The sequence below is a fragment of the Bombus vancouverensis genome, unplaced genomic scaffold (assembly GCF_051014615.1).
Source record: "Bombus vancouverensis nearcticus unplaced genomic scaffold, iyBomVanc1_principal scaffold0031, whole genome shotgun sequence".
Taxonomy (NCBI): Eukaryota; Metazoa; Arthropoda; class Insecta; order Hymenoptera; family Apidae; genus Bombus; species Bombus vancouverensis.
The window spans coordinates 157,939-185,786 of NW_027468922.1; the positions used below are offsets into that span (position 1 = coordinate 157,939).

At 36.6% G+C, this 27,848-nt stretch overlaps 2 protein-coding genes across 3 annotated transcripts in view; both read left to right on the forward strand.

Annotated features, from left to right (window-relative positions):
• The window catches only part of LOC143304359 (omega-amidase NIT2-like), a 168,912-nt gene extending 155,828 nt beyond the window's left edge, over positions 1-13,084 (forward strand). Inside the window, exons 1-5 of one of the 2 annotated variants that reach the window (XR_013061059.1) lie at positions 4,792-4,904; positions 9,564-9,748; positions 10,150-10,318; positions 10,593-10,826; positions 12,614-13,084. Coding sequence is in view for 1 of the 2 variants with exons in the window: in XM_076626816.1 (XP_076482931.1) it covers positions 9,564-9,748; positions 10,150-10,318; positions 12,617-12,654 (392 nt within the window). In the remaining variant the exon portion in view is untranslated. Of the gene's footprint in view, positions 1-4,791; positions 4,905-9,563; positions 9,749-10,149; positions 10,319-10,592; positions 10,827-12,613 lie in introns of those variants that run through there. The other variant, XM_076626816.1, reaches the window with a different exon arrangement.
• A 3,607-nt stretch (positions 13,085-16,691) lies between these two features.
• Positions 16,692-19,009, forward strand: LOC143304341 (uncharacterized). The gene is made up of 5 exons (XM_076626799.1): positions 16,692-16,858; positions 17,599-17,689; positions 18,047-18,362; positions 18,431-18,566; positions 18,844-19,009. The coding sequence occupies exons 1-5, from the start codon at positions 16,692-16,694 to the stop codon at positions 19,007-19,009; spliced, it is 876 nt and encodes a 291-aa protein (XP_076482914.1).
• Positions 19,010-27,848: the final 8,839 nt, after the last annotated feature.

The following is a 27,848-nucleotide window of genomic DNA, read 5'->3' on the forward strand; positions in this document are numbered from 1 at the left end:
CACGATCAAGCGAAACAGATCGTAGAAATGACAAATATCATCGATATACGTTTCAGTGTAATTTCACTTTTGAAAATTATTTAGTTTAATACGATCGTATTCATCGCTCTGAAACTTTCATTGTGCTGCAATTTGTGCTGCGTCTTTTTAATTTCTCTATCTTTCTGTGTTTTCGGAAAAATTACTTGAAAGATTAAGAATTGCTTGCCTTATTTTATTTTCGATTAGTTAGGATTTGATTATTCCAGGTAAGCTTTATTATTTATAACAGGTTTTATCACTTGTTTATTATTTAGGAGTTTGTTATTTTAGGATTAGTACCTTTTAGGATTTCTTATCCTTCGAGTTTCTGTTTCAGATATCTAGGTCTATTTCAAGATGTTTTATTACATTAGGATTATTTATTCGATTAAGATAATTTAAGAGTTTCACAATGTACAAAGAAATAATCGCGTGAAATTTAGATTTATGCTTTAAACGTATTAAACACGCGGTAATTTCAATGTCTATAGCCTCGAACGTGTTCTGATTAGTTGTGTCATTGTCTGTGACATTGAAATCACAAAAATCCATTGCAAGTGTGCTGTCATGCAATGTGGATGTAATTGGGTTTTTTGGGTATTTCCTGTATCATCTGATTTGTACAGTACTATTTTAACGCAAGGACAGGAAAGTTATTATATATTTCCCGTCCATTATTTGAATCGTTGTGAAGTGTAACGAATTATATTCGATTCGAGGAGATGTTAATGAATTACCCATTTCATATGTAATTACATGGAAATAAAAATCATTGCAAAAATAATTGATCTAATGACAACGGAATTTCCAATATTTTTTTGTTTCGTCACGTCTTTTTCATAATATATCTTTTATAGGTACGTGATCTATTAATCGTTCGAATGGAAATAATTATTCGTATAATATTCAAATGATTCTAGCCATAAAATAAATTAAAACGATACCTGTCAATGATATGCAATCTGCGTATGACGTCAACCTCGATCTATGCTTATACAAGAAATTTTATCAATCAATGACTAGATATACAATAATCAAATATTATAAAATTTCCTGAAAACCTTTAGGTGTTAATATTAAGGTGTTAATATCTTTAATATTTGCAAGTTATTGTTTAGCGCTAATTAGTTAGAATGTAACAAGTGGTGTACCAGAATTGAGATAATTAAGCCACACGAACAATCTTATTTAGATCCTTTTAATTTTTTAATTCTCTTTTGCTCTAATACTTCGTAAAATTAATCTTCATTAGCTACTACACTTCATAGAATGACAAGAGATAATTTTTCTTATATAACGTTTCATTCATAAAATCTATCATTAAAGTATATCTTCATAAAAATATCATTCCATACTAACGGTATATTTGGTGTCATACGAGATAACAGTTACCAGTGATGACATATGTAACTTTATAAAGATATCTCGTTTTATTATATATTAAAAGAATGTACTCATTGCTGCTATATTTCAGATGAAAAAAAGGAGGCAACGATTTTACAGTAAAATCGTTCGTTTACAACTGATTCATTTACATTTCATGATAATACTGTGCATTCTGAATATGCTATGATTTGCTTTAAAATAATAAATAGTCCATTCTTGCATACTATTGCTCCGGCTTTACTTGTATTTTCGATATTGGTATAAATAGAAAGACAATTAATGTCGTTCGAGTCTATTTTCGGATCATTTATATTACGTTTAATCCATATAGTTATTATATGAGACATAGTATCGTAAAATTTGGAAGAATAAAACGTTCGTACAGGAAGTACATTTTATAAGAACTCCAACAAATCTGCGTGTGCACCTAAAATACAAACTGATAGTGATTGTTCATAAGTTTATATACATTATCTAATGTCAATCGAAGGTATCAATTCTTTTTCTCCATAAGAGTACTTTTTCATTTATATGTGTTCAACCGTGAAGCATATGTCACCTACAACGAAAAAGAGTTTTCCTATACTTAATATTTCCTTTATATACCTATGAAAGTCTATTCTTCGCGTAGTATGAAATTATGAATAAATCTGGAATATTGTTCAATCTGAAAAGAAAAATAACTCATTGACATCATTCATTGATACGAGATTCAGAATGTTTGTTTTGTCTTGCAGAAAAAGAAGGCAGCCCTCCCTTTCTTTTAATGTGAAATAGAAAGCGAAAATTTGAAAACAGATTTTTTGGAAATTTACTTGCAAATATCGTTTTCAATATCGTGATTTTCTTCCCAATGGTACTGTACTTTCAAATTTTCCAGTATCCCTCTAAAAACAAAAAGTCGAACCTCGTTATCATTAACATAGGCATTACAAGGAAGAGAAGTATTAGAAAGCAGCTCCTTTTTATTATGGATTTCTTTATAATCGTGTAAATAAGAAATTCCGGAAATTTTTTCCTCAAGAATTTAATTCTTGTGTTTTGATTGATAATTATTACACTGCATACTAACATTTCGCATACTGTTCGCGTCTAACAATTTCCTAATAATAACTACTTCAAAATTACATATGTTCTTGCACGAATTCAAAAGTACGTATGATACAATTACAATTGATTCTAAAATAATAATTATTTGAAGATATTAAGATACTAATTAAACGTTTCACTATATTTCAAAATCTGGAACAACAAATTTTTATTTATAAAAAATGAAACTGTCTTTATATATTCTTTGTCATGATGCTATTTCTTATTACCATGTCGACATTTTTTAAAATTCATTTTGTTATCTCTACGCAATATGAAAATTCATATACTGCTTAATATTTTTTACATATTATCCATCCACCGCATGATATCTCCTGAAAAATCAAAATATTAATGTTATATTATTACAATGCTTCTTAAATTTCAATTTTTGACAAATTTGAAATCCAATATATTTTGCACAATTATTATTTATCAAAAAATTCTAAGTTAGTAACTTTCTTTTCAAATGGCAAATAACATATACATTGACTTACCTGTAAGTTTTTGTTCCCAATCATCATTTCCTCTTATAGAACATCATTATTGTTCTCATAATTACTACCAGTGTCATAGATATTGTAGTGGCTACAACTGAATTAATAGAAAATGATAAATAACTGTGTATAACAATGACACATAACTTTTACTTACATATCAGTCGATAAGGGATTACTGTGATATCCTGTTGATGTTTCTTAAGGCACTTGATTAGGTGCGATACGGTATCATTCCTTATGGTATACTGTAGAGAAGTATTTTAGAAAATAACAAGAATAAATCTAAATTATTCAGAGGTTCCAGTTTCGGCTTAGACATAAATACAGGACCATTTGCAAAGAAGAAAGGGTGCGTTTCTACAGCCTCGTTATAGTAACCATGAATACCGATCTCTCAATTACTGGTTACTAAACATAAATATCCTATAAAATTTAATATATTTCTTTAATTTTTAATACATACATGAGTTAGTAGTTCTAAATTATGAATCATCTTACCTGTGATATTACACTTTTCCTTATAATATCATCACTCAAGTGAACAACATTAAGATCATGTAAACCATGTCATCCTATCTTACTGTGAAGATACTTAGTTATGTTATCTAACATTATAAAAATATCATCAAATTCAAGTCCTTTTATTCACATCACATGGCCACGACGATCTGGTTCTTCGTTATATAATGTTCTAAAATTTGTCGTACATATAGGATGTACAAACCGTGATATCAAGGTATCAGTTCTTCCTTCCCAAGGGACAGTTTCATTAAAATTCTGATAGAATTAAAAATTAATTATTAATATTCTAACAATCATATATGTTAAATACATTATAGTCAACGATATATACCTGAGCGAATGTAGGGGTGATTCCTCGATAATTATAAATGTCATCAGCCCACATCATTGTGCCACTTCTTTGTACTCCAGCCTCTGGATTAGCAGCCTAAACAAACATACAAAATTTTATAGAAGCTGCACAAAATATAGTATATATGCGCAATATTGAAGCGTTCAAGGGGATATAAAGGTAATGTACATCACATACACGTGTACTCTCATGCAACAAAATACAATTAGATTTAATAGTATAAGCTCTTTTATTCATCATAATAGATTGGAAATTTAAGTGTCTTACGAGGGTGAGTAAAAAGTTACCCGCTCTGTCGGTGTAGAATTTATTTTAAGCAATTGTCAAAAAAGACATACATCATTTTTTGACATAATCACTCAATTTCTGTATACACTTTGTCCATTTGCTGAAGGACCTTCGTATTTTCTCATTAAAAAATGTTTTGGGCTGAGCTGCGAACCACGAATGCATCGTCGTCTTCACCTTTTCATCAGCTTTCTCGGCATCCATCTCGCACAAACTTTTTAAAACACAAATCTGTCGTGCACTATTGCATAAGCAGAGCCGTGGCTGATTTGCAAATGATTTGCCACATTATCCAGTGTCACTCGTCTATTCCATAGAGCATAAGTTCATGAGCACGTTCAATGTTGTCATCGTGGATGTGGACGGGCGTCCAGCTGTTTTTTCATAACACTTGTGCGATCTTCTTTGAACTTTTGTGCCCATTCAAACGCACTTCGTGACAAAACACTTTCTCCATAATGTGCATTAAATCTTTGATAAATATAGGCATCAAACATAACCTCCGACCACAAGAAACGAATCACAGCATCCTGCACTGTTCTCCTGCAAATCGCCATTGCAAAGCGCCATTACTCGCGCAACGGTCACAAACGAATTGACGTAACATAATGAAACCTACGCAGCAGCACTGAACAGATATTGACGTCATACGAAGAGTGCAGATGGATCAATACGGTCGACAGAAATTTTAACTATCTGGAGTGCGGATAAATTTTTACCGAGAGTCGTATAGGAATCTATAATTTGTAAGTACACCTTTGGCTGAATGGAAATTTCTCTTACATATAGTCAAAAATGCAGAAACAGTGTATTGAATTGGAAAGTGATAAAAAATAAGCGAAGTTTCGAGGTTGCATGTGATTGCATGAGTACACAGGATGTTTTTAGCGAATAAAAAATAATTTTGAAAGACACGAGACTTATCTTGTATTTTATGCACTCTCTGTGTCCGAATCTCCAGAATCTCTCTATCTTATGAAGTGTTTTAGATTAGCCGGAAAATTTTGTATGTACATACAAGAAGTATACGATCTAAGTGGAATATTCCATTATTCTCTTGATACAACAGAAACGAAATTTACAGAACTTCTCAGAAAGTTGGTTTATTATTACCAAATTAATAGAATTAATATACGTTTATCATCTTTACATACCTAAGTCGTGGAGGTTTATCGTGCGTAGAAAATTAGTGTCGTTTCAAAGTTACATTTCGTACATTTTAAGCCTATAATTTGTAACGTACAAAACAATGCAAATTTGTGCTGTTTCTGATCTCCACAATAAGAAAATCCAACTTTAGGTTTTTTACACAATGATATTTATGGAACAGTAATATCATATTATTGCATCGCTTGGAGAATGAAGTCAAGGTACGATGTGACCCTAGTGTAAACGCTGGGATAGCCAGCTGTGCCGCACTTATAAGCATAAGACACAATACCTATTAAATACGAGGTTAATTCATGTTGTATCAGCAGTGGTCCGCCGCGGTCAGCCTGAAAGGATCGTTAAATTTTTAATCAAAGATACTGAAATATATCGATCGAATTGTATTGAAATTATACTTATATACAGTAATAATCTTCTATTGATTTGTGTATTGAAATACTCCAATTTATAATGTACATGTTATATGTATTTTGAGCAAAACTAAGATTAGAAGGAAATTAGATTAAATACCATAATGAGGTGTGAGAAGTGGGCAAAACTATTGAATTGTGTTTATCTATTATTTCTAATGTTTAAGACGTCGATTTGATGTTAATTCGAATTGACGTGTCTTCAGATACCGTATAGTTTGTAGTAACTCTGTAACTTAATTACCATACAAGAATCCTTTCCACCCTGAGCATGTTCGGCGCATATTATACCATCAGTGATATCAGGTGCATTAGGAAATTTGGAACAAGCTATTTTGCATTCGGCGTTCTTAATCACTGGCATTTGTACTACCATTAATGCATTACGTCGTGGTCGTCCTACGAAGAAAATAAGAAAGATATTTAAGACTGGAACTGTTTAATTTTATTATAAAATTGATATCACTTACTATATCTTAACGCTCCCCATCCAGCAACAAGGGGGTTATAGCCGACGAAGTTGCTCTTTCGTAGGGGCTCTTTCGTACAAATGGGATATACGTACCCTGAAAAATAAAAAAATAAATGAAAATGCAGGAAACGAATGACCAAAAGTATGAGAAAGAATTGTACACGCTTTATGACACAATATATGTGTACAGTAAGAAATTTCAGGATATGATACTTCAGTAATACTCAATAGCATATATATATATATATATATATATATATATATATATATATATATATACATATATATATATTTGAGGACTTACTCGAAAATGGCACCTCCTCCGCCAATCTAAGAATGGCAATATTATGATTGCGTATGTTTTCTATTCCATCCATATGTGCACAATGTGCTGCGGTCAAAACATGCCTAGCCGATATCAGGGAACCTCCGCACTTCCATAGTGGTTTGTCTGGGTGTCGGGGATTACGAAAACCTAATGCAGCGATCCATGGCCAAGCGCCTAAAATGCAATAGTCATAGTTGTGAATATACATAATTTTTTCTCACGTAACGAGTAACAACGATTATTACCTATTCGATATTCGATCATACAGCAGACGATAAGTACATACGTACAAATACTCTGAAATAGAGATTTGATAAAGACAGAAATTAAATTTTTATTCCAGTGAAATACAAATTATTAAATAATTCTATATAATTTCTATTTGAACTATACTGAACTATAAAGTTCAAACGTGTAATTTCTGCCCTAACAGTTTTTGATCTCTATCCATATTATTACTCCTATATCAATTTTTTATTTCAAGCAAAAAGATACTCTTTCTAACATGAAGTAAAAGAAAGAAATAATTCAAGTTAATAAGTAAAGTTACTACCGATGAAATCATAGCATTATTATTTAGTCTAATTGAAATGTACATTGATGTGCTGTTTAATGCCTTTAAAGTTCATTCTTTGCAGTAAATGGCTTATTATTAATCGGAAAGAAAGACATAAAACGTACCAAGTTCAGCTGGTTTACCATCGACCAGCCTGGTATGAGAGACGTTGCTAAAACCACAGTATGGTGGTCGCAAAGCCTTATACTTGTACACAGTTTTTATTAAAATTTCTCTCTTCTCTTTGTTTGGATCGTTCGGACAGCAAACGATCGTAACATTGCCCTGGTATCTGCACACTGATCGTCTATAAAAATCGGTGGCTGTACGGTACTGTATCTGCCATATTTCTTGCAGAGGTTTACATTTTCTGTAGTCAAGGCACCTGCCTTCTTGATTGTCCGGTGTGGTACATTCTGGATCAAACAATTTTAAAACATTTATACAGTTCAAAGATGCGTAAGAAAGCGACACCGATTACTCAACTTTCGAAGTAAAAAGCCGATCAAGTCCACCGGATTGCCCTACAGACACGTATTAATCCGTAAGAGTTAGTCATCATGTTGATAATAATTATCTAAAGAAACTTTTCACGTGAAAATATAAAATTTTAATTGATTAGATATTGTGTTAGCCATACTTAAGAAAGAAAATGAAAATGAATGAAATGAAAGAAAAGGACTACCTTCAACCTCATTTTTTAAATAAACACTTTGTCAGTTTTGCGGTAAATAAATTCTTAGGAATTCAGGACAGTTTTTAGTGAATCATTTTGTTTCGACCGTTCGCGGAGAGACGCGATCGCGAGATAGCACGTCAACGAGAGTTGTAAGTTCCCGTTACGATTAAATAATCGACGCCACGAACTGATCGATCCCCTTATTTCGATTATGATAATAAGGGTAGTTCAATGAAATTCCACAGAATTAACACAAATAAATTAATGTTTATTTCAACAACTTATTAACTAGAAAGATATAAAAGGAACAAAAAAAATGTAACTGCGTTTTGGTTGATAAGTAATGCGTGACATACCACATGTGTTGACGGTTCGACTTCTCGAAAAGTTCTGAACGCCTTTCGATTTTTTTCGTTTTTTCTGGAAGGCGACCCCCACTACGTTCGGATCACGCCACATTCTTTCACTGCGAGGTAAAATACGGGCCACGAGTCGACGTTTCTGGAAGTCGCCCTGCTTAATGAACCACGCGCTTGCCACTACAATGTTTGTTTGCCGGGCAGACGCGACGATCCGTCTGCGACATTATAGTGCCGCGATCGATAGTTAAGAATATGACCTATGGTAAGCCGCATGGCGTAACATTCTCCCCCCGTTGAGAGGGTACCGATCAAACTAGGGCGGTGTGGTTGAAGTTCCCATCTTATTTCGTCTCGGTGGCTAGTTGTTCGGGTTTCTCGAGATCGGGTTGAATTGGCAGTGGGACAAGCCTTTTGACGCCCCGATCCAAAATGCTCTTTGCCGTCTGAACTGTCCGGATGACGCCATCGGCGCCTGGATGAACCTTGATAACTCGGCCCAGAGGCCAATGCATGGAGGGAACGTTGTCCTCTCTGAGGATGACGATTGTGCCCTTTTGGATGCTGTGTCCACCCTTGCTCCATTTATTGCGGTTGGTTAGCTCGTTCAAATACTCCTTATGCCAGCTGCCATTTGGAGAGTCGGTTCGATGGAATGTCTCTGAAATCTCGATCACGTAAGCACATTAATGAATCGCCAATGAGGAAATGTCCGGGAGTGAGGGCTAGGAGATCATTTGGATCGGTGGAGATAGGAGTTAGCGGGCGGGAATTGAGGACTGCTTCTATTTCTATGATAAGAGTATTACGGTGTTAAGCTCATATGTTTCTGTTTCTCCACTCGCGCTGCGCCATAATATCCTTTGATATTGCCGATCCTCTGGTCGTACGAGGAATTGCCGATACATTTTCTCGATGTCGCCAGTGAGTACGTACTGATGAGCGCGGAATCTAATTAATATACAAAATAAATTGTGAATTGATTCGAGAATATAGGATTTCCCCATTTTCATGATTATCGTGATTTTTGTATAAATATATTTGTGAAGATACTAATAATTAGGTACTTATAAATTAGTATTGTCAATTATTTTGCATTTATAATTCCGCCTCTAGTATAAGTGTTAATTGAAAACTAACTTTATGTTTCAAAAAGTACTAGCAAAGTCGTTGAGTAACAAGCCACTGATGCTAACACAAATAGCATTGTCGTAATTAAATATTTCTAAATATTCATTTTTCATTTTGAACCTGTAGAAACAATTTATTATATATACTATTAGCTAAGTAATTGCATATTTAATTAAGTCGAAATATAAAACTTAGTTATTTTAATAATTTAAAAAATAAAAAACTGACAAACATTTCAATTTAATTTATGGTTGGAACAAAAGACAGTTATTTTTCATTAATTGAAATATTGCAATGCAGAGTACTTTCCAAAATACGCCGAGAGTATTCCTGATGGTGAAACGAGCGTTGCTTCATCGAACGCAGCTAAAGAAAACAACATCTATGTAGTTGGTGGTACGATGCCTGAAATAGAGGGCGATAAATTGTACAATACCTGTACTATTTGGGGTCCCGATGGAACTTTGATAGCAAAGCACCGAAAGGTAAGTAATATATTCCTTTATGGCTTTGAATTTGAAAATATTGGGGTGAAGAAAGTGACTCTATCTAGGAATAATTTAGGAATATACATATGTACATACGTATACTATAACCAATTCTATAATTTACGGTTTATAAAATACGTTATGATACGGGAAACGCCCATTTTTGTTGTAATGTGTTTGTTGTTGTATAAATTTTTCACATACTTAAAATATTATTATACTTATTTTTTCTCCTTTTTAAACATTATTAAATGATAAGATTCTTTAATAAAAGAAAGTGATAAAAACGCTGTCAGTTATTAAATAAAAAATAATTAAAGTTTAGGAGTTGGTAACTTTGATATTAAATTAGAAAAGTTGCAGCAATAGAATTAGCGACCACATTTTTATGTTATTAGGTACATCTATTCGACATCGACATTCCTAATAAGATTACTTTTCGAGAGAGTGATTCACTCAGTCCTGGTAACTCCCTAACGACGTTCGATGTGAAGGGCTGCAAAATAGGTATTGGCATTTGCTATGATATTAGATTCGAGGAAATGGCACGCATTTATCGGAACAAAGGTACAGTAACTTAATCGATCAATACTTAACTAGCAAAAAATTAAATATCTTTCTTAAATATATTCTATATAAAATTAATATAATCTGTAACTCTGTATAAAAAGAAGCTTAATTTAAAAAACCAGTATATTTGCTGAAAATGAAACAAATAAAAGAATTAAAAGCACAATAAGAGGACTGTCCTCGCATATTCAGAAATGATGGAATGTGAACCGTGCAACTACGAAGTTAATTGGTATTCGGTGGCTTCATATTTCCTGCTTCTCTGGGTTAGGTTGCCAAATGCTGATATATCCAGCGGCATTCAATATGACCACTGGACCACTGCACTGGTCATTACTTCAGCGTTTCAGAGCGAATGATAATCAATTATACGTTGCCTGCATATCACCGGCTCGTGTTCCTTAAGCAAGTTACGTCGCATGGGGACATACACAGTTGACCAATCCCTGGGGAAAGATTCTTTACGATTTGGAAACTCAAGAGAATATGGCAGTCACCGATATCGGTAATTTACAGCTTAAAATTAAAAGCGAGAGATCCATGATGTAATTAATTTTTAGTCTCGTTAATTTATCGATTTAGCCATCTTCCTCTGTATTTGTTGAATTTATTAGTAAGCATTACTTATTACTTCGTATGTTTCTTTTTTCTATCAGATCTAAAAGTTGTTGAGGAAGTAAGGGCTCAGATGCCTACATTTTCTCAGAGACGTACAGATTTGTACGACACTGTCTGTAAGAAGGAGTAACTCTACACTAAAACAGAAAATGTTTTTTTATAATATTTCTACTGCAATATCCCTTTTTTGTGAATTATTACTAATTTCTTATCATTTGTACTAAACGAATGACTCAATTAAGAAAACCGAAACGTTATAAATAATAATCTGTATATCTTGTGTATCAACATGTAATTGGATATTATAATAATATAGGAATGCTATAATAATATAGAATAATAATATAGGAGAATAATAATATAGAAAAAAATACATGCTTTTAAACACCTTTAATATCGATCACATAAATTGGTATAATTCACAATGATTACGCATACATAAAAGACCCCTTGATAGTAAAATTTACGATCAAAAGGCAATTACGTATCGTTTAACAACATTTAATTTATAACACCTTTTAAACATTTAGACAGATTAACACATAACACTTCTTATATATAAACATCAATTCGAAGTTATCAGCTTGGAGAAATTGGTCGATTAATACCTGTAGATTGTCTGTCTCGATGAAAGACTTAAAGAGAGCAAAAACATGATGATGCCGCTAATATAATATTCCTTCTTTCTTGTATCTGTCTGCCTCTCAGGTCGTTTTACTAATTACAATAAGTAATTTCGACTTCTTTGCGCTCTCTTTTAACGCATTCGAGACCGAAAGAAATTCATATCAGTCAGTAGGCAAGGATATAATATACATATTTTATATATAACTTATGTAGTAATGTATATATCATGTTAGTTTCATATTTTTTTCAACATAGAATTATTATATATATATATAGTTATATATATATATATATATATATATATATATATATATATACTGTACATAATACATTATAGAATAACATAGTATATAATTTTATATTTTAAAAATATGAGGCATACTATTTAAGATTGTCATCGATTTAAAATCAAAGTATGAAAAGGATACCCCGGAGAGAGTAAAACACAGAATCATTCCAACTAAACATTCAGATCGTACCGACACCTAGGTATCGTCTATCGTCTTACAATTAAATCTCGGTCTCGAATGGATTAAAATGAAATACATACTTGCAGCTTCAACATCTTCAATATCGAGGAGATTCAAACTTTACAAATAAAAGCGGCCTGTTCCCCTTTCCACGACAGACTCTCATACCATATCCGCTCTTATCCAGGCTTTTACTTGAAACCAGCAATGCGTTCATTTGCAATTTAAATTTACCCGGACCATCCACTGAATCGTCAGCCCTTTATAAATGTATAATGAACCCAGAACATGTGCCTGTGCCCCTGGTATCGATGTTCGGCTTGTGATGTTCGTACCGGAACCTTCGCACAATTTCAATTTGTCACGCGTGAACATCGATTCTTCCAAGGGTCACAGCTTTATGCGGCTAAATCCTTTAGAACGATTAAAATGATACTAATGATATGGTATTTTTTACAAAGATTTAACATATCCATAAAATAGGAAGTTTCGTGCTCTCCTATTATATATTAATTATAAATTAATAAGTTTTATATGTGTTATTTATAGATCTAATAAATTTTGTATTGGTTTACAGCAGGTGCTCCGGGTATAAACAGACGACAAACGAACAAATAGAAATTCAAACTATTGTCGTTGTTTAACTCGCATGGGACTATAAGCTCGAATTGGACTTAAACGTTACGATCGTCGAGAATAATTACTATATGTACCCTGTACGACGGGCAGAGAATCTTAAGTTATTAACGGCAATTCCTTTGTGCATAATTCAGGTTTATTAACAACCTGTAATGGATAATCATCGATGAACTCTTTTTGAATAAAGTTCACATTTATAAAGCAAACACTATAAAATACGACAGGACAATTGTAATCGATAAATGACATTTTATTAGGATATTATAAGAAGCTAAGATATCGAGGTACATTAAAATTGAGTCCGCTGCAACTCTCATGACATTTAAAATCCTACGCGTATATTGAGTAAAGTTGTTATATTAAATATAATCATATTAAATACAAGCTCGTCCGCTGGATTCCCAAATTATTTGGTTAAATACTTTGAATACGAGAATACCGAGTGTTGACAGTAGTAAATCCCCTATATGGTATATTTACTTTGCTATCTTGAATAGGTAAATAACATTTCACTTTAACGCATTTAACCAATATTAACATTTAACATTTAACCAATATTATACGCATATGCACATAATGTTACTGTTACATATAATGATATATACGTAGATATACACGTTAATTAAATCCTCTATATGGTATTTTTATATCAGTATCGTAAACATTGTAAACCGGAAATCTTTTATTACACACGTACATATACAGTCAATATTATTGTTACATATAGTGATACATACGTTGATCCACACATTAATTAAATCCTCTATATAGTATTTTTACTTTGCTATCTTGAATAGATAAATAATCTCGAATATAGACATACAGGTACAGTTACGTTGATATACACCTTTGTACAAGGTGTCAAAAAATTTTTTATCACAGCGTTTTTTTAAGACGATTTTATAGCTTCGAAATTCATCTTGACACGATTTTCAATGTCAAATTATTTTTCTATTGCATCATGTGATACTCATTAGGAGGAACAAAACTTCTGTTTTCTTAGAAAAAATGTTTGAAATTTCATTAATTCCTAGATTGATTTTATTTATACTTTAAGGTCAGATATGACATCAAATAATGTCAATACTAATATCTAGTTATTTGTCAATTTACAGCATCTGAAAACCAAGACATCTTCGAGACAGCGTGGGTTTTCTTTCCAACTTTCTTAACTTTCAACAATAAAATTTTCGTCAAACGATACAATCTATCCAACAAAGTTCTTGTACACAGCCAATCTCGTAAGAACATAGATCTTCTTCAAGTATTATTCTTCACAATGCTTCGTGTGGAATTTCTACTTGACGAGTTATTATTAAACGATTAAAAGCTTATTATTATACGATAATGTAATATCGTAGAATAACTTTGTTTGGAGATCAGCTGAAATTAGAAAACACCGTGTACGCCGTCTTTTTGTGGTTTGTTTACATCCAAGAGCGCCTAGTAACAGCGACGCGAGAAAAGATAAGCAGCGTCAAAACAGAAGTACGGTTTCATATTTCAAGGAGTGGCAATCGAGAGGCCAGAGTATGTGAGCCGAAAAGAGTGTGTGTGTGTGCGTGCGTGCGTGCGTGCGTGCGTGCGTGCGTGCGCGTGCGTGCGTGCGTGCGTGCGTGCGTGCGTGCGTGCGTGCGTGCGTGCGCGTGCGTGCGTGCGTGCGTGCGTGCGTGCGTGCGTGCGTGCGTGCGTGTGTGCGTGCGTGCGTGCGTGTGTGCGTGCGTGCGTGCGTGCGTGCGTGCGTGCGTGCGTGCGTGCGTGCGTGCGTGCGTGCGTGCGTGCGTGCGTGCGTGCGTGCGTGCGTGCGTGCGTGCGTGCGTGCGTGCGTGCGTGCGTGCGTGCGTGCGTGCGTGCGTGCGTGCGTGCGTGCGTGTGTGTGTGTGTGTGTGTGTGTGTGTGTGTGTGTGTGTGTGTGTGTGTGTGTGTGTGTGTGTGTGTGTGTGTGTGTGTGTGTGTGTGTGTGTGTGTGTGTAGGACCGAGCAGGAATGCATTGGTGAGGTTCAGAGTTGATCGAGACGTCGAAGCATAGAGTCGTTAGAATTGAGTTGCGAGTGGTGTCGAGTGTTAGAGTTGCTAGTGAGAGAGAGAGAGTTACCAAATAGTTGTCAAGTTATTTGATGTAAATACGAGCGTTGCATTTAGTTTTCCTGTTAATCAAACATCGTTTCTCTGTCTAACTAATATCTGTATTTTCAATCCATTATTAATAAATTATAATTAATCGGACAAAATTACACCTTTAATATATTCCGATATTACAATAACTTACCTTTTTCTACGTCAATGGACATGAAAGACGTTGAGTGAGGAATTAGAACAAGTGTGGATCGTTGGAAACCACTATGCTGCGGTCTACCATTCGTTTTACCCTATATATACCACGGAACAAAGGATAATTTTCACCGGCTTGGCTATGGCTACTGGTGTGGATCCAAGTATTCGGGCCATACTAGACGCTATGCAGAAGCAGAACGAAATCAAGTTAAGAAAACTGTTAAAGGAGACTATTAAAGCAACGACTGATTTCCGTTGAGATAATAGGGGTGATTGAGTTTGTATAACACTGTGATTCACTGAATTATAAATTATATATTTCCAACACTTAGATTACACTGACGTAGAGAAATAAATAGTTAACAACTTGTCGCACGAAGATGTGATAGATATGTACGCTAGAGCAGGGCTCTTATAATGGAAATTAATGTATTAATGGACTTAGCACTATAATATATTTAGGAGAGAAGATGTATGTTCGACAACACCGAGAACCGACAAAAGATTTTCGTGAAGTATGCGACTCTCGCGCTATGTGTAGACTGCCGCGTTAGGCGTTAGTTTTTAGACTGTCTGTCGCTCTTTTTCTAATACGGAAGAAAAGTTCGGTGTGGGTGTGCCCCTGTGCCTAAAGAACGCGGATTTGTTGTTCCCACTTTCGTTAGGAAAAGTGAGGGTAACGAACCGCAGTGTCGATTGGTCATGACCTGCACTACTGCTCGAAGGGATGAGTAGGAAGTCTCCTACCGTCGTGGTGGATAGATGACCGTATTCGTGAAGAAAACCCAGCTTGTTTTATTAGAGGGCTATTCGGATTTTCTTAATGGGCGCATACCCGCTTTCTTCGTGTTTTAAGTGCGCCTAATAAACCCAAGGACCTCTCTAAAAACCGACTGTGTTTCGAGAATATTTTTAAGCTTTAGAAATTCTTCAAGACAAACGGATTGAAGACACACGGCGAAACAATACAGGGAAGTGAAAGTTATGGTGGGTCTTTAGGTTTATTGAGGGTCGAAGTGACGTTACGCAGGCCGGTTGTTGTTCGGTCGCGCGGGCTGGCGTGCAGATGTTTTAGGCTGCGTAACACCCTCAGAACTGATAATGGTTTGGAATATTTGGGATAGCATTTCACAAATGAATTGGGAAATTGTGGTATTTGCAGGAAATTTACAACTGCCCACACACCTCAGCAAAATGGAGTAGCTGAGCGAATGAATAGAACACTTGTGGAGATGGCACGATGCATGTTGATCCAGTCAAAGTTACCTATCCAATTTTGGGCAGAAGCTATTAATACGGCATCATACATTAGGAATAGGTGCCCAACAGGTCATGGTAAAACACTATATGAAATTTGGCACAAAAGGAAACGAAATGTGAATCACCTTAAAATTTTTGGTACCGAAGCCTATGTATTAAATAAATGGCCCGATAAAAGTAAATTTGAAGCAAGATATTTCGATGAATCAAAAGCGTTTCGACTATGGGATCCAAGTAAAAGAAAAATCTTAATAAGTAGAGATGTTTCTTTCTTAAGAAATATTGAGTACCACAATGATAAAATTAAAAATAAACTTGAACAATTTAAATATGAACTGATAAGTCAAGAACTTGACGAAGAAATCACAGAAGAGATTCATGAGGAAGAACATGATGATGGTGAAAACATAAATCAAAATGAAAATTATGTTCAAGATAGATCTGTGGTCAAGAGGGGAGGGGGGGAGGAAGGACACACATAATGCAAACAGGAAATGTCGGTAGACCAAGGAAAATTTATAAGACTGTCCCAATTGATCAAGAAACGGTACAATTAGTCAATGATGATTCGACTGAGTCAATAGATGAATTATTATCTGGACCTCATGCAGAAAAATGGAAAGAAGCCATGAAAGAGGAACATGACGTGTATTTTCGATCAATCACAGGGAGACGCAATCGCGAGGAAACACGTCAACGGGAGTCGTAAATTCCCGTTACTATTATAATAATCGACGCCGCGAATAGATCGATTCCCTGATTTCCGTTGAGATAATAGGGGTGGTTGAGGTGGTATAATGCTGCGATTAACAGGGTTATAAAATTTATATTTCCAACACTTAATACACTCAAGAGTTACACCGTTTCGTATGATATAAGTCGTAGACGATGATTTGGCGTATCAAGATGCGATATACATGCACAATATTCTTTGGGAATAGAGCAAGGCCCCTACAGTTGAGTTTCTTGTTGTAGTTGAAGTAGCAATAGAGGAGACGTAGAGTTGACACTGCTGATGTCGTAGAAGAAGTATAGAGATGTAGTGACTGCTTTGTAGTCTAGGGGATCAGTGACGTTCGTTCTTTTGTGATTACGGAGGAAAGCTCGGAGTGGATGTGTCTTTTGAACTAAGAACGTGGATTCGTTGTTCACACTTTCGTTAGAACAGTGAGGGTAACGATCCGTGATGCCCATTGGTTATAGCCAATATTAATAAGTGAAGATTGGAGGAGGAAGCCTCCTACCGACGTGACTCGGGGGTGACCTTGTGCATAGGAAAAACCTGCTTTTCCGTTAAACACCCATTCGCTTTCTCCGTAATCTGTAAGAACGTGCAATAAACCTAAAGACAGTTTTAAATACCAGGTATAAACCGAAAATACTTGCAGGATTAAAGGTTCCTGCAAGCTAGTAAGATTCGGTTTATGGTGGGGCCTTAGGTTTATTGAGGGTCTGTCGAAAGAGGATTGGGCCTTGACGGTCAGACAGTGAAGGACGTCGCACGGACCATTTCACGCGACGTAACATGACGCCTTGATCAAAAATAACGTTTCGGAATTAGTAAAATGTCCAGTAAATAGATCTGCAATTGCATCAAAATGGGTTTTAATGACCAAATACAATGAAAATGGAAAAGTTGAACGCAGAAAAGCTAGGTTAGTAGCGAGAGGTTTTGCTAAAAAACCAAGTATTAAATACAATGAAACCTTCGCTACTGTGGCACGATTAACTTCCATTAGAGTTATAATGGCTTTAGCTGCTATATTAAAATTGGATTTATATCAATTGGATATAACCATGGCATATACCTATAGTGATCTGAATGAAAATATTTAGATGCATCAAGCCAAATATTTTGAAGTACCGCGCAAGGAAGATTATATATACCACCTAAAGAAATCTTTATATGGATTGAAGCAATCCGGTAAACAATGGTTTGATAAATTAAATGACTGCTTGAAAGAACTTCCCCTTAATCAAGTTGAAGAAGATCCTTGTGTTTATTCAATAAGAGATGGAGATAAAATCCTCACACTGGCAGTTTATGTGGATGACTTAATAATAGCCACTAATAGATATATGTTGTTTACTTACTTAACAGAAAATTTAATGGAAAAGTTCGAAATAAGAGATCTTGGAAAATTGAATTTTTGTTTGGGCTATTTATCAAAATGAAGAGATCAAAGAGGTAAAAATAAGTCAAGAGGAAATATATTACAGATATGGTGAGGAAATTCGGTCTTGAAGATGCTAAAATCGCAACTACCCCATTGGAAGCAAAAATAAATTTAAGCAAAGATGACGATTCACCTGAAATTGATTCGAACATCTATCAACCATTGATCGAATCATTAATGTATGTCGTCATAGCTACCTGACCCGATATAATGTATGCTGTGAGCGTACTAAGTTGTTTTAATAACAACCCAAAGGAAAGTCATTGGTTATCCGCCAAAAGGGTCTGACGTTACCTTAAGGGAACGTCTAACATTGGTCCGTGTTTCAGGGATATTGGTGATGATATAACAGGATATGTCGAATCCGACTGGGGGGGGGGGTGATATTGATGATAAAAAATCCAGAACTGGCTTCATATTCAAACTATCGAATGGTGCTATATCATGGGAATCTAGAAAGCGAAAAGGTGCGGCAATTTCCAGCACCGAAGCAGAATGCATGACGCTAACAGAAGCCACTCCAGAAGCCGTATACTTGCGACGATTTCTAAGCAAGTTTGATATGATCGCTGAAGAAAGAGCAATCGAAATATATTGTGACAACCAGAATGCAGCCAAGTGAATTCAAAATCCAGTGTTCCACGGTCACACGAAACATATAGACATCTGCCATCATTATATTCGTGAAATTTTCCAAAAAGGAATCATTGGAATTCGCTATATGCCCACAAATGAGATGCCAGCCGATTTACTAACGAAAAGCTTGAGCAAGCCAAGTCATAGTGTTCACCTAGAGACCATTGGTTTGACGAGCATTCGAATTCCGTTGAGAGGGGGTGTTGTAAACGACAACGTGAATTCGTGCTCGCCATCCATATGCAAATGCGTTAGTTATAAGAAATAGTAACAGAAGATAGTCCTAGTTACAATCGATAGATTTAATCGATAGGCTTAAGATGCCTTTTTGTTTTTACCCCTCGTTTTTGTAAGAGCATGCAATAAAGGTCTTTCTTTTTGGCTCAGAAGGTGTGATAGATTTATCCATTCAATAAAATAATAATTATTATGATTCTACCTCTGAGTATAGAAATAACAACATTTATTTTATTGTTCATTATTTTTATCGTTATGCGTGCGTATCAAATAAATTACGTTTCATAGTATTTAGCAACTTTATTCTCTAAACATTTTTTTTTTAATTCGCATTTTCCAAAATGTACCAGATTTACAACTGAGTTCGGCTCTATGTTCAATACATTCACTGGCAGTTTACTTCTCCACTTCGAGTCGCCACTCTCATATGTCACTAGTTCATAGTTTTACCAGTACGCCGCCGACAAGGTGGCAGCAACCGGGAACCAAACTCGTGTCACGTAAAATAAGAAAAGGAAATCTCAGATGAAAAGAAAAATAAAATATAAAAAAATAAAAAGAGAATTTATTTTTGAACACGTGGTTTATACTAATTACGATTTGGTTCTGAACTCCAGCCGTGACTTTCCAAGATTGAAGCTCTTACAATTTGCTCATTAAGCACTTCGGCGATATAAATTGTCGCCGAGTGCCGCCACATCTTTATCTCCATCATCAGTCCATCGGGGTTTGTCTGATCGCGCCAACGAAGGTTTTTGAAAAATTTGCGAGGAATTGTATTTGCTACAAAATATTGGGATCGCTATGAACCGATTTCCTGCATGTAATGGTACAAAAGTTATTTCGTTAATCTTAAATATAGCAATTTTATAATATTTGATAGTGTTCAAAAAGCTAATGATTTTAGAGGAGCAATCATGTTGTAGTTTTCGATCGTGAATTGGCTGGGTTTGTTTACAAAGCGTAATTCCTATCCCGTGAATTTAAGGCAACTAAGAGTATTATTACTAGTATTATTTTAGAGTATTATTATTAGTATTATTATTAGCAGTATCCTGAAAAAAGTACGTTTTCAATCGGTCACCATCTATCTTTTTCTTAACATTGTCAATAGAAATAAAGTAATAAGAAGTTTTCACATCGTTGATTCTGTAGGGTTCTAACCATTCAATATCCAACTTATCTCTTTTATGGCCGTTGTGAATTAAAACAAAGTCTCCTTTCCTAAACACGGCCTGAGTTTTAACAATCTTTCTCTCTTAGTCTCGCTTTTATCGTTGCTTATTCTGAATGAGCGTTTTGCGAGTTGTTTCCCAATATTTATTCAACTATTTCTGCCAAAGTGAGTACATACCATAGGTAAGTGTGGGGAATTTGGATATTGCGGAAGGTAAGTTAGCTTTTCGCCCAAAGGTCAATTCAAAGGGAGAGAATCCTGTTCCTTCATGTTTCGCGGTGTTGTACCCTAAACAAATGAAATTAAGTACTTCATCCCATTCTTTGTCATTGTCGTGTAATGCAGTACGAATTAAATCTTTAACTGAGGCATGCGTTCTTTCGAGGGATCCGTTACTTTGTGGGTGAAATGAAGTTGTTTTGATGTGTTTGATTTTAAAAGCTTCTTCAAATTTCGTCATTAAATCGCTAACAAAATTTTGTCCCTGGTCTGTTAGGATCGTCTTTGATGCCGAAAATACGTAAATATAGTGTTCAGTGAGCGCGTTAATTATGGATTCAGTTCGCTGCGTTTTAAGGGGGACTAATATCAGATATTTCGTAAGTTCATCGTGAATTGAAAGTATGTATTGGTTTCCGCGTTTGGTTTTCATCGCGTTTGGTTTGGTCATCATCGGTCCTATGATGTCCATAGCGATTTTGTCGTTAGGGTTAAGTGGCGTGTCTGAGACTTGTGGGGATTCTTTGGGTCTGATACGTGGTAGTTTCTCCTTTTGACATGTGTCGCATGTTTTCACAAAGTTTTCTACTCTTTCTAAAAGTCCGGAAATTTTGAATTTATCCTTGATCCGTTGATACGTTTTCTGTATCCCTAAATGTCCTACGGTGTCGTTGTGGTTTTCATTTATTGCTTGTATTATTTCGTTTTCGTCTAGTTTTAAGATGGGATTAGGTGCATAAGTAATTTTCTTGTACGTGTCGTTAAAATATATTAGCATGAGTTTAATCTGTGTTTTCTCTAATTCAGTGAAATCGTTATTTCCTTTGCCGACTTTTGTTGTATCTTTAAGAATTTTGTAAAGTCTTCTGATCCAAAGTGTCTCGTCGTATTCTCCTAAATCGTTTCGAGATAATTGGTAAAATGTTGGCAACCGGACAAATATGAATTCGTAAAACCCAAACTAGAATACTTAGGCCATGTAGGTAGTTTCATCCGAAGGAGTTAAACCAAACCCCAAGAAATTAGACGCTGTAAAAAACTTTCGATTACCCCGTAATGCCACGGACATGAAATTGTTACGTTTTATTTGGATCGTTTTGGTTGTGTTGCCGTTAATTTTTGAATTCAGGTTAAATTGTAGTATTGTCTGTTGTTTAATGCGATTTGAAATTAAACTCCACGTTTCGGCTAACCTGCTACGCGCAGGAGTACTGGCACGGGAGAGGATTAAGGTTGATGAAAATAAATGTCCGCTTAATCCTATTATATTATTAGACAAATATTCTTCACAAAAGAAATGTTTATTCGTATTCTAATTGGATATTGACAGAATTGTCGTTGAAATTTCGAATACTCGGAGTTACAATCGTTCGCAATACGTTTTCACTCTTATTAATTACAAGATTTTAATTTCGATAGATTTTCGATAGTTTACAAATTGACAAATACAAACACGTCGATTAACAAGACTAACAAGAGCTGGGAACTAATGAAACAAAGAACTAAAAGTTAAAGAACTAAAGGACTAAAGAACTTAAGAACTGGGAGCAAAAACTAAGTGCTAAAAGAACTAAAAGCTGAAAAGCTAAGGAACTAAAGAATTGAAAGGCAAAGGAACTGAGAAATTAAGAGCTAAAGGAATTGAGAATTAATCACTATGAACAAGAAATTACTTGCCAAGAAATGGGGAACTGATCGCCAAGAACCAAGGAATTAATCACCAAGAACTGAGGAACTAATCACACAAAACTGAGGAATTAACTACTCTGAGCTAAGGAATTATTTTCTCTCTCTTCTATGTCGCTACACTTATTTATATTTATCTACCGTGGAGGGGTCGTCATGTGACGGGTTATTCCGTGGGGGTTGTGAGGCTCGAATTTGGTTGCTATACAAATTGTTAAAATTTATTTAAATTTCAAATTGGAATGCTCACTCGCGCTATTGGTAGTTTTAGTCTATGTTACGGCGCGTGCGCAGCACGGGACGTGACAATACCACACTCCCATACTTATCTTCATCCCATGCTGATTAAAAACTACTTCCATTATATTCCCCCTATCTCATAACATAATTAAATTAATAATATAAATTAATTTGCCCACATATCTCATTAAAATAGAACCATCTGTAAACTCATACTATAAGATCGTGATACTACTCATTATATTATTCATCCATCTATATAATTAATATAAAACTTCGAGTCATGCCTTATAAAATCATTCGAGTATACTTCCAGTCATACCATATAAACTCATTGTTCCTTTCTATTGCTATATACTTAGGCCATGTAGGCCATACCTCCTCCCTTGCACTAACCCATCGAATTAGGCTCCTATTAATAATTATAATTATCTATTACCTTTGATTATCCAACGTAACCAATGGACGATATTTGTTTTTAGGAGGGATCATCAAAATAATGTCGATCAGCCCGCTGTCTAAACAACTCAACTCAAAATTTCCCTGCGCCTTGTAGATCACAAATTTATTACTACATACATATATATGTCGGAGAGGTGACAGCTATAGGGTTGTGGGCGTTTGATAAATCTTCATTGGAACTGGCCATCGTCGCGGTATAACAAACATCGTCGCGGTTTGCTAACACAAGTATGGATAGTACAGGCTTGACAATCAACCGTGGCGGTTGGACACTCGCGATACTAGTGATATTGGTCTTAGGTTCAATAACGAATCCGCGGCCAACGGGAGGATAGATCAACTTGCACAATACACTATCTCAAGCATGTAACACTCACGAACCGTAAGGCGTTACTCCTCGTCGATGAGATCGCAAAAAGAATGAATCTCCGTCCCGATGATGCCACCGAGGAAAACTATGATGGGGTGTGTCTAAGGACGCGAGGTTATCGGATTCGTCGAGGACAACCTTCGTTCAGAAAGTAAGGGAAATTGGCGTTGTTGCTAATTGGTCAATTTCTATATCGGTGGTTAGAAATGCTAGCCGCCCTTTAGAGAAAGTAGGAGACGTCGTTTGTTGAAAAATAGGTCTCCTCCTACGAGGAGATTCTCGTAGTTGGGACAAAGACTGTTTGTCTGTTTGAAGGACTTTAGTTAGCTAAATCTTAAGATTTATAACGGGCCCTCAGGCTAGCTGAACATGTACTGCGGAGACGCATCGACATCTGGCAATCATCTTACTCGAAGAATAGGGTCTGCGTGTGGCGAGCTACGGGACAGAGAGAGTTGGAATGTTTACTGTCGAGTGTTACAACTATTTCCTTTTTAAAGAGAGCCATAGAGTTACTCCATACCTTTGTTAGACAAAGCGTTCATTCCGTGACCGCGGCTACGTTTGGCGACTAACTGTCGCCCCGAGCCCAAGTTTATTATCACACATCGCAAACAAGTACAATGATAGCAAACCGCTTAATTACAATACTACGGATTCTCCGAAGTTCCAGAGGGAAGGTCTCCGGTGTCCTCTCATCTCCGACATATAAATTAACAATAGACTCACGTGCAATCAGCAAACAATACGTTGAAGAGTTAGGCGGATTACAAAATCGTATCAATAACCAAAAACAACTCGCAAAACACTTGAAAGCGTTAACACATACCTGGAGCACACGAGGTTTACTCAACATCATAGGTTCCGTATCGAAAAGTCTGTTCAGATGATGAGATCTTACGCTCATAAACAAGGATATGGACAAACTATTCGATGATAATAATAAAATCAAGACCATAATAGCTAATCAAACAGCACTTATTAGAAAAATTATAAACTCAGAAAACCTAAACTACTTAGAGAAATCATATAGTTATATATTAAAACTACAACAACAGGCAAATATCGACAGATTTATGCTTAAGATGATCATGAAAGTCGACACCGCGATGCAAACTTTACACTTCCAATTAGATGAAATACTTAACGTCATGATATTAGGCAAACAAGGAATAATTAGTCCACAAATACTCGACCCCGATGAATTCATAGAAAATTACGCCAAGGCAATAGGTAGCCAGATGTACAACCCCGCGATTTCTGCCAAAACCGAACACTTTCAATTCATACTCGACATCAGTGATCTTAAAATCTTCACAATAGATTACAAAATATTTTTCAAAATCATAGTACCTTTAGTCTCTAACACAGAATGGAACATATTACAGATATATCCTATCCCGAGTAAAAGAAATGGAGTATTTTTGGCTCCAGTAGTCGAACATCAGATATATTTAATCTCAGGTCTTTCATTTATAAACGCTGATATCGAGCATTTCAACAAACTTTGTAAGAATCGAGCCGGAACCACTATATGCAAACAAACACTACCAATCCATGACAAAAACTCAAGAACCGATTGTCGCAGCGAAATAATAAACTTCAAACCACACATTGAACATTGTCAAACAACTGTACTTAAGATTGAAGACATTAGCTTTATACCGCTCAAAACTAGCAACTGTTACATTGCGATACCAGCAAATCCGATAGAAATAGACACAATTTGTCAAACGAAACATACCTTACAAAAACTTGACAAGCCTTCCATCATAAGAGCCAACACTTCTTGCGATATATTCTACAAAGACGAACACACGCGTAAGGGCGAAACAACAAACGAAGTCAAATACGAAATCGAAACAAAAACCCTAGCGGTCAAAACAAACGATAGTTTCACTCATCTGTTAGATAAACTCGAGCGAGCACCGAAGATAATAGATAATTTACAAGGCTATAAAACAACGATCGATAAAATAGGCGACGAGATAGAAACTCTTAATTTCGAACATAGAATAAAAAATATACAGTATTGGGGACTAACCACGCTCCAGATATTAGGGTACATAGCATTAGGCATACTAGGTATATATGGATTAAACAAAATAGGGATATTCAAATGCATCAGGAAATGTATACCGAACAAATTATGTATCAATCTATTTTGCTGCCGAAATGAAACCGTAGTCAACAGCCACGATGCGACAGTCCCACCAGTATCACTCACCCTGGCCTCAACACCCAACATCTATATTCCAACCAACACATACCACTTAGATGAAGAGGAGGAATCAGCTGTAATTTTCAAGCCACGTCAAGTTCGATTCCACAAAAGTCATCTGAAGAAAACTTCTGAAGAGACCAAGTTCAATCTAAGAAGGGGGAATGTCACAGGTGAAATTCGGGCAAGCCATATGATAAACCAAAATTCCGAGCGCCTTATCACGTGTGACCGTCCGGTCAGCATCCGTTCTCAGCCGCCTGGTTGGCATTCGGTCACTCCAGTCGTTCTCCGAAATACATGATAAGTACAAGCAAAGCCTTCTCCCACTGCAACGAATAAAAGAATATAAATGCTCCCTTCAAAATCATCCAGTCAGTCTAAAAAATTCTTAACTAACCCAAGTATCGAAAGTGTATCATCGCGAACCGAAAATAATATTGTACAAATTGAGTAAAAATAAAAAGAACTCGATCTCCTGCTCGGAAGTTGACAAGTGTCTTATTTTTATCTTAATTTTACGCGACACGAGCGTGGATTCAGCGCAGCACACACTGGAGTACTGCCTGGCGTGGGCGCGGCCGCGCCACGACTTCTTCGCTGAATTCGGATGGGATCTCTCGCTGCCGACGATCCTCCAGGCATTAGTTAGCGAGGTTGGTAAGCGAGAGAAGGAGATGGACCGTGACCTCCTTCTGTGAGCAAGTTATGCTTCGAAAAGAGGTTGCGGAGAGGGTGAGAGTGCGGACTCTCACCCTGAGAGGATTGACCGGCGAGGGCGCGGCAGATGCCATGGACGCGCTTCGGTGAGGCGCGCTAGTTCCACCGCACCCCCCTATGGGGTGCAAACTTAGGCGCTGGCAACTCAGCGCCCCGGGGCCGCAAAGCAGCCCGGCGACTCCGGCGACGAGGCGCGGTGTGAGAATGGCCACACACCACTCCATTAAGCCGTGGTATTCGGCGGGGGGGGGGGGTGTATCGCTCACACCGGTTCCCGGGCCCTTTTCGATCGCAGCCGGGACGGTCATCGTGGAGGTTTTAGTCGGTTGGCGTCCGGCACTACCAAGCCGCTTTTTCCCAGAAGCGACTTGGTGTCCGTGCGGACTTCCTCCACGTTAATAAAAAAAGCCCCCCAAAGTGCTTGTGTGGCACAGCATTCTTCACTCCCACCGGTACCAAGGATGAACTCCTCCTCCAAGTCGGTGGGGCCTTTTTTTGCGCGAGGAGAGGAAAATGAATTTAAGCATACCCAGTGACTCGCGACACCAGGTTATGTGGGACTCCAGATGACATCGTCATACCCACTAAAAACCCCTCCTCTTTCCTCTGATTTGTTAGACACAGACAACCCCAGCAGAGCCGATCAGCATTCATCAGGGTTGTCCTCAACCGTGTCGCGGCGTATTATCGTCGCGTACTGGTGGTGCCCCTCCTATTCGCTGACTCCATTGCCTTCTCCATATCCCTTCTATATCTCATTATGCCCTTACAGAACTCTCTGAACTTCCTCCAGTATTTATCCCTGGTAACTACAGTGTCCACCAAGTTGTCCACGCTTACCCAAGAAGTTTTCGAACTCGATTCTTCTATTGATCCATTTAGGGCACGCGAATAAGACATGCTCGGCGTCGTCATTCGGGTCTCCACAGTCCCAACACTGCGTGTCGACCTCCTTACCGATCCTCTTACGGTAGCTGTTGAAGATGCCGTGTCGCGTGATCGATGTCTCATCTATTCCTGGCGAATATGATCGCATTACTTATTAATCTCCTGGTCACATTATCCTCATTATACATGCTCCATTCCGCCTGCCACTCCGTTGAGGCCTTCTTCTTTACTTCTTCCAAATCTTCTTTCTTTTCCGCATGCCTCTCAATCACCTCCTCTCCAACAGCTGAGGTCTTATAGATCTTCTTTCTCTCATATATCCCCATCAACATTCGCACTTTAATGTAGATCGGTAAGTTCCCGGTCAATACAGAAAGCGCGGTGTGGGATACAGTGCGGTAGGCCGTGGATGTGATGCACAGGGCAGTTCGTTGAGCCCTTTTTATGATCTTCTTGTCTTTCTCATACTTCATCGCATCAGCCCACACAGGCGCACCGTACATTATTATGGATTCCCACACGCTGTAATATAGCCTTCTTGCCAAACCAGGCGGGCCCTTAATATTCGGTAGGATTCCTCGTAATGCTCCTATTTGATGCCCGCT

What these genes read in the sequence shown, in the direction of transcription:
- LOC143304341 (XM_076626799.1), top strand. Translation starts at nt 16,692, where the DNA reads ATGCAAACAGGAAATGTCGGTAGACCAAGGAAAATTTATAAGACTGTC. An exon ending in ATGAAAGAGGAACATGACGT is followed by an intron (nt 16,859 to 17,598) that starts GTATTTTCGATC and finishes AAATACTTGCAG; the next exon opens with GATTAAAGGTTCCTGCAAGC. An exon ending in TCTTGGAAAATTGAATTTTT is followed by an intron (nt 18,363 to 18,430) that starts GTTTGGGCTATT and finishes AATATATTACAG; the next exon opens with ATATGGTGAGGAAATTCGGT.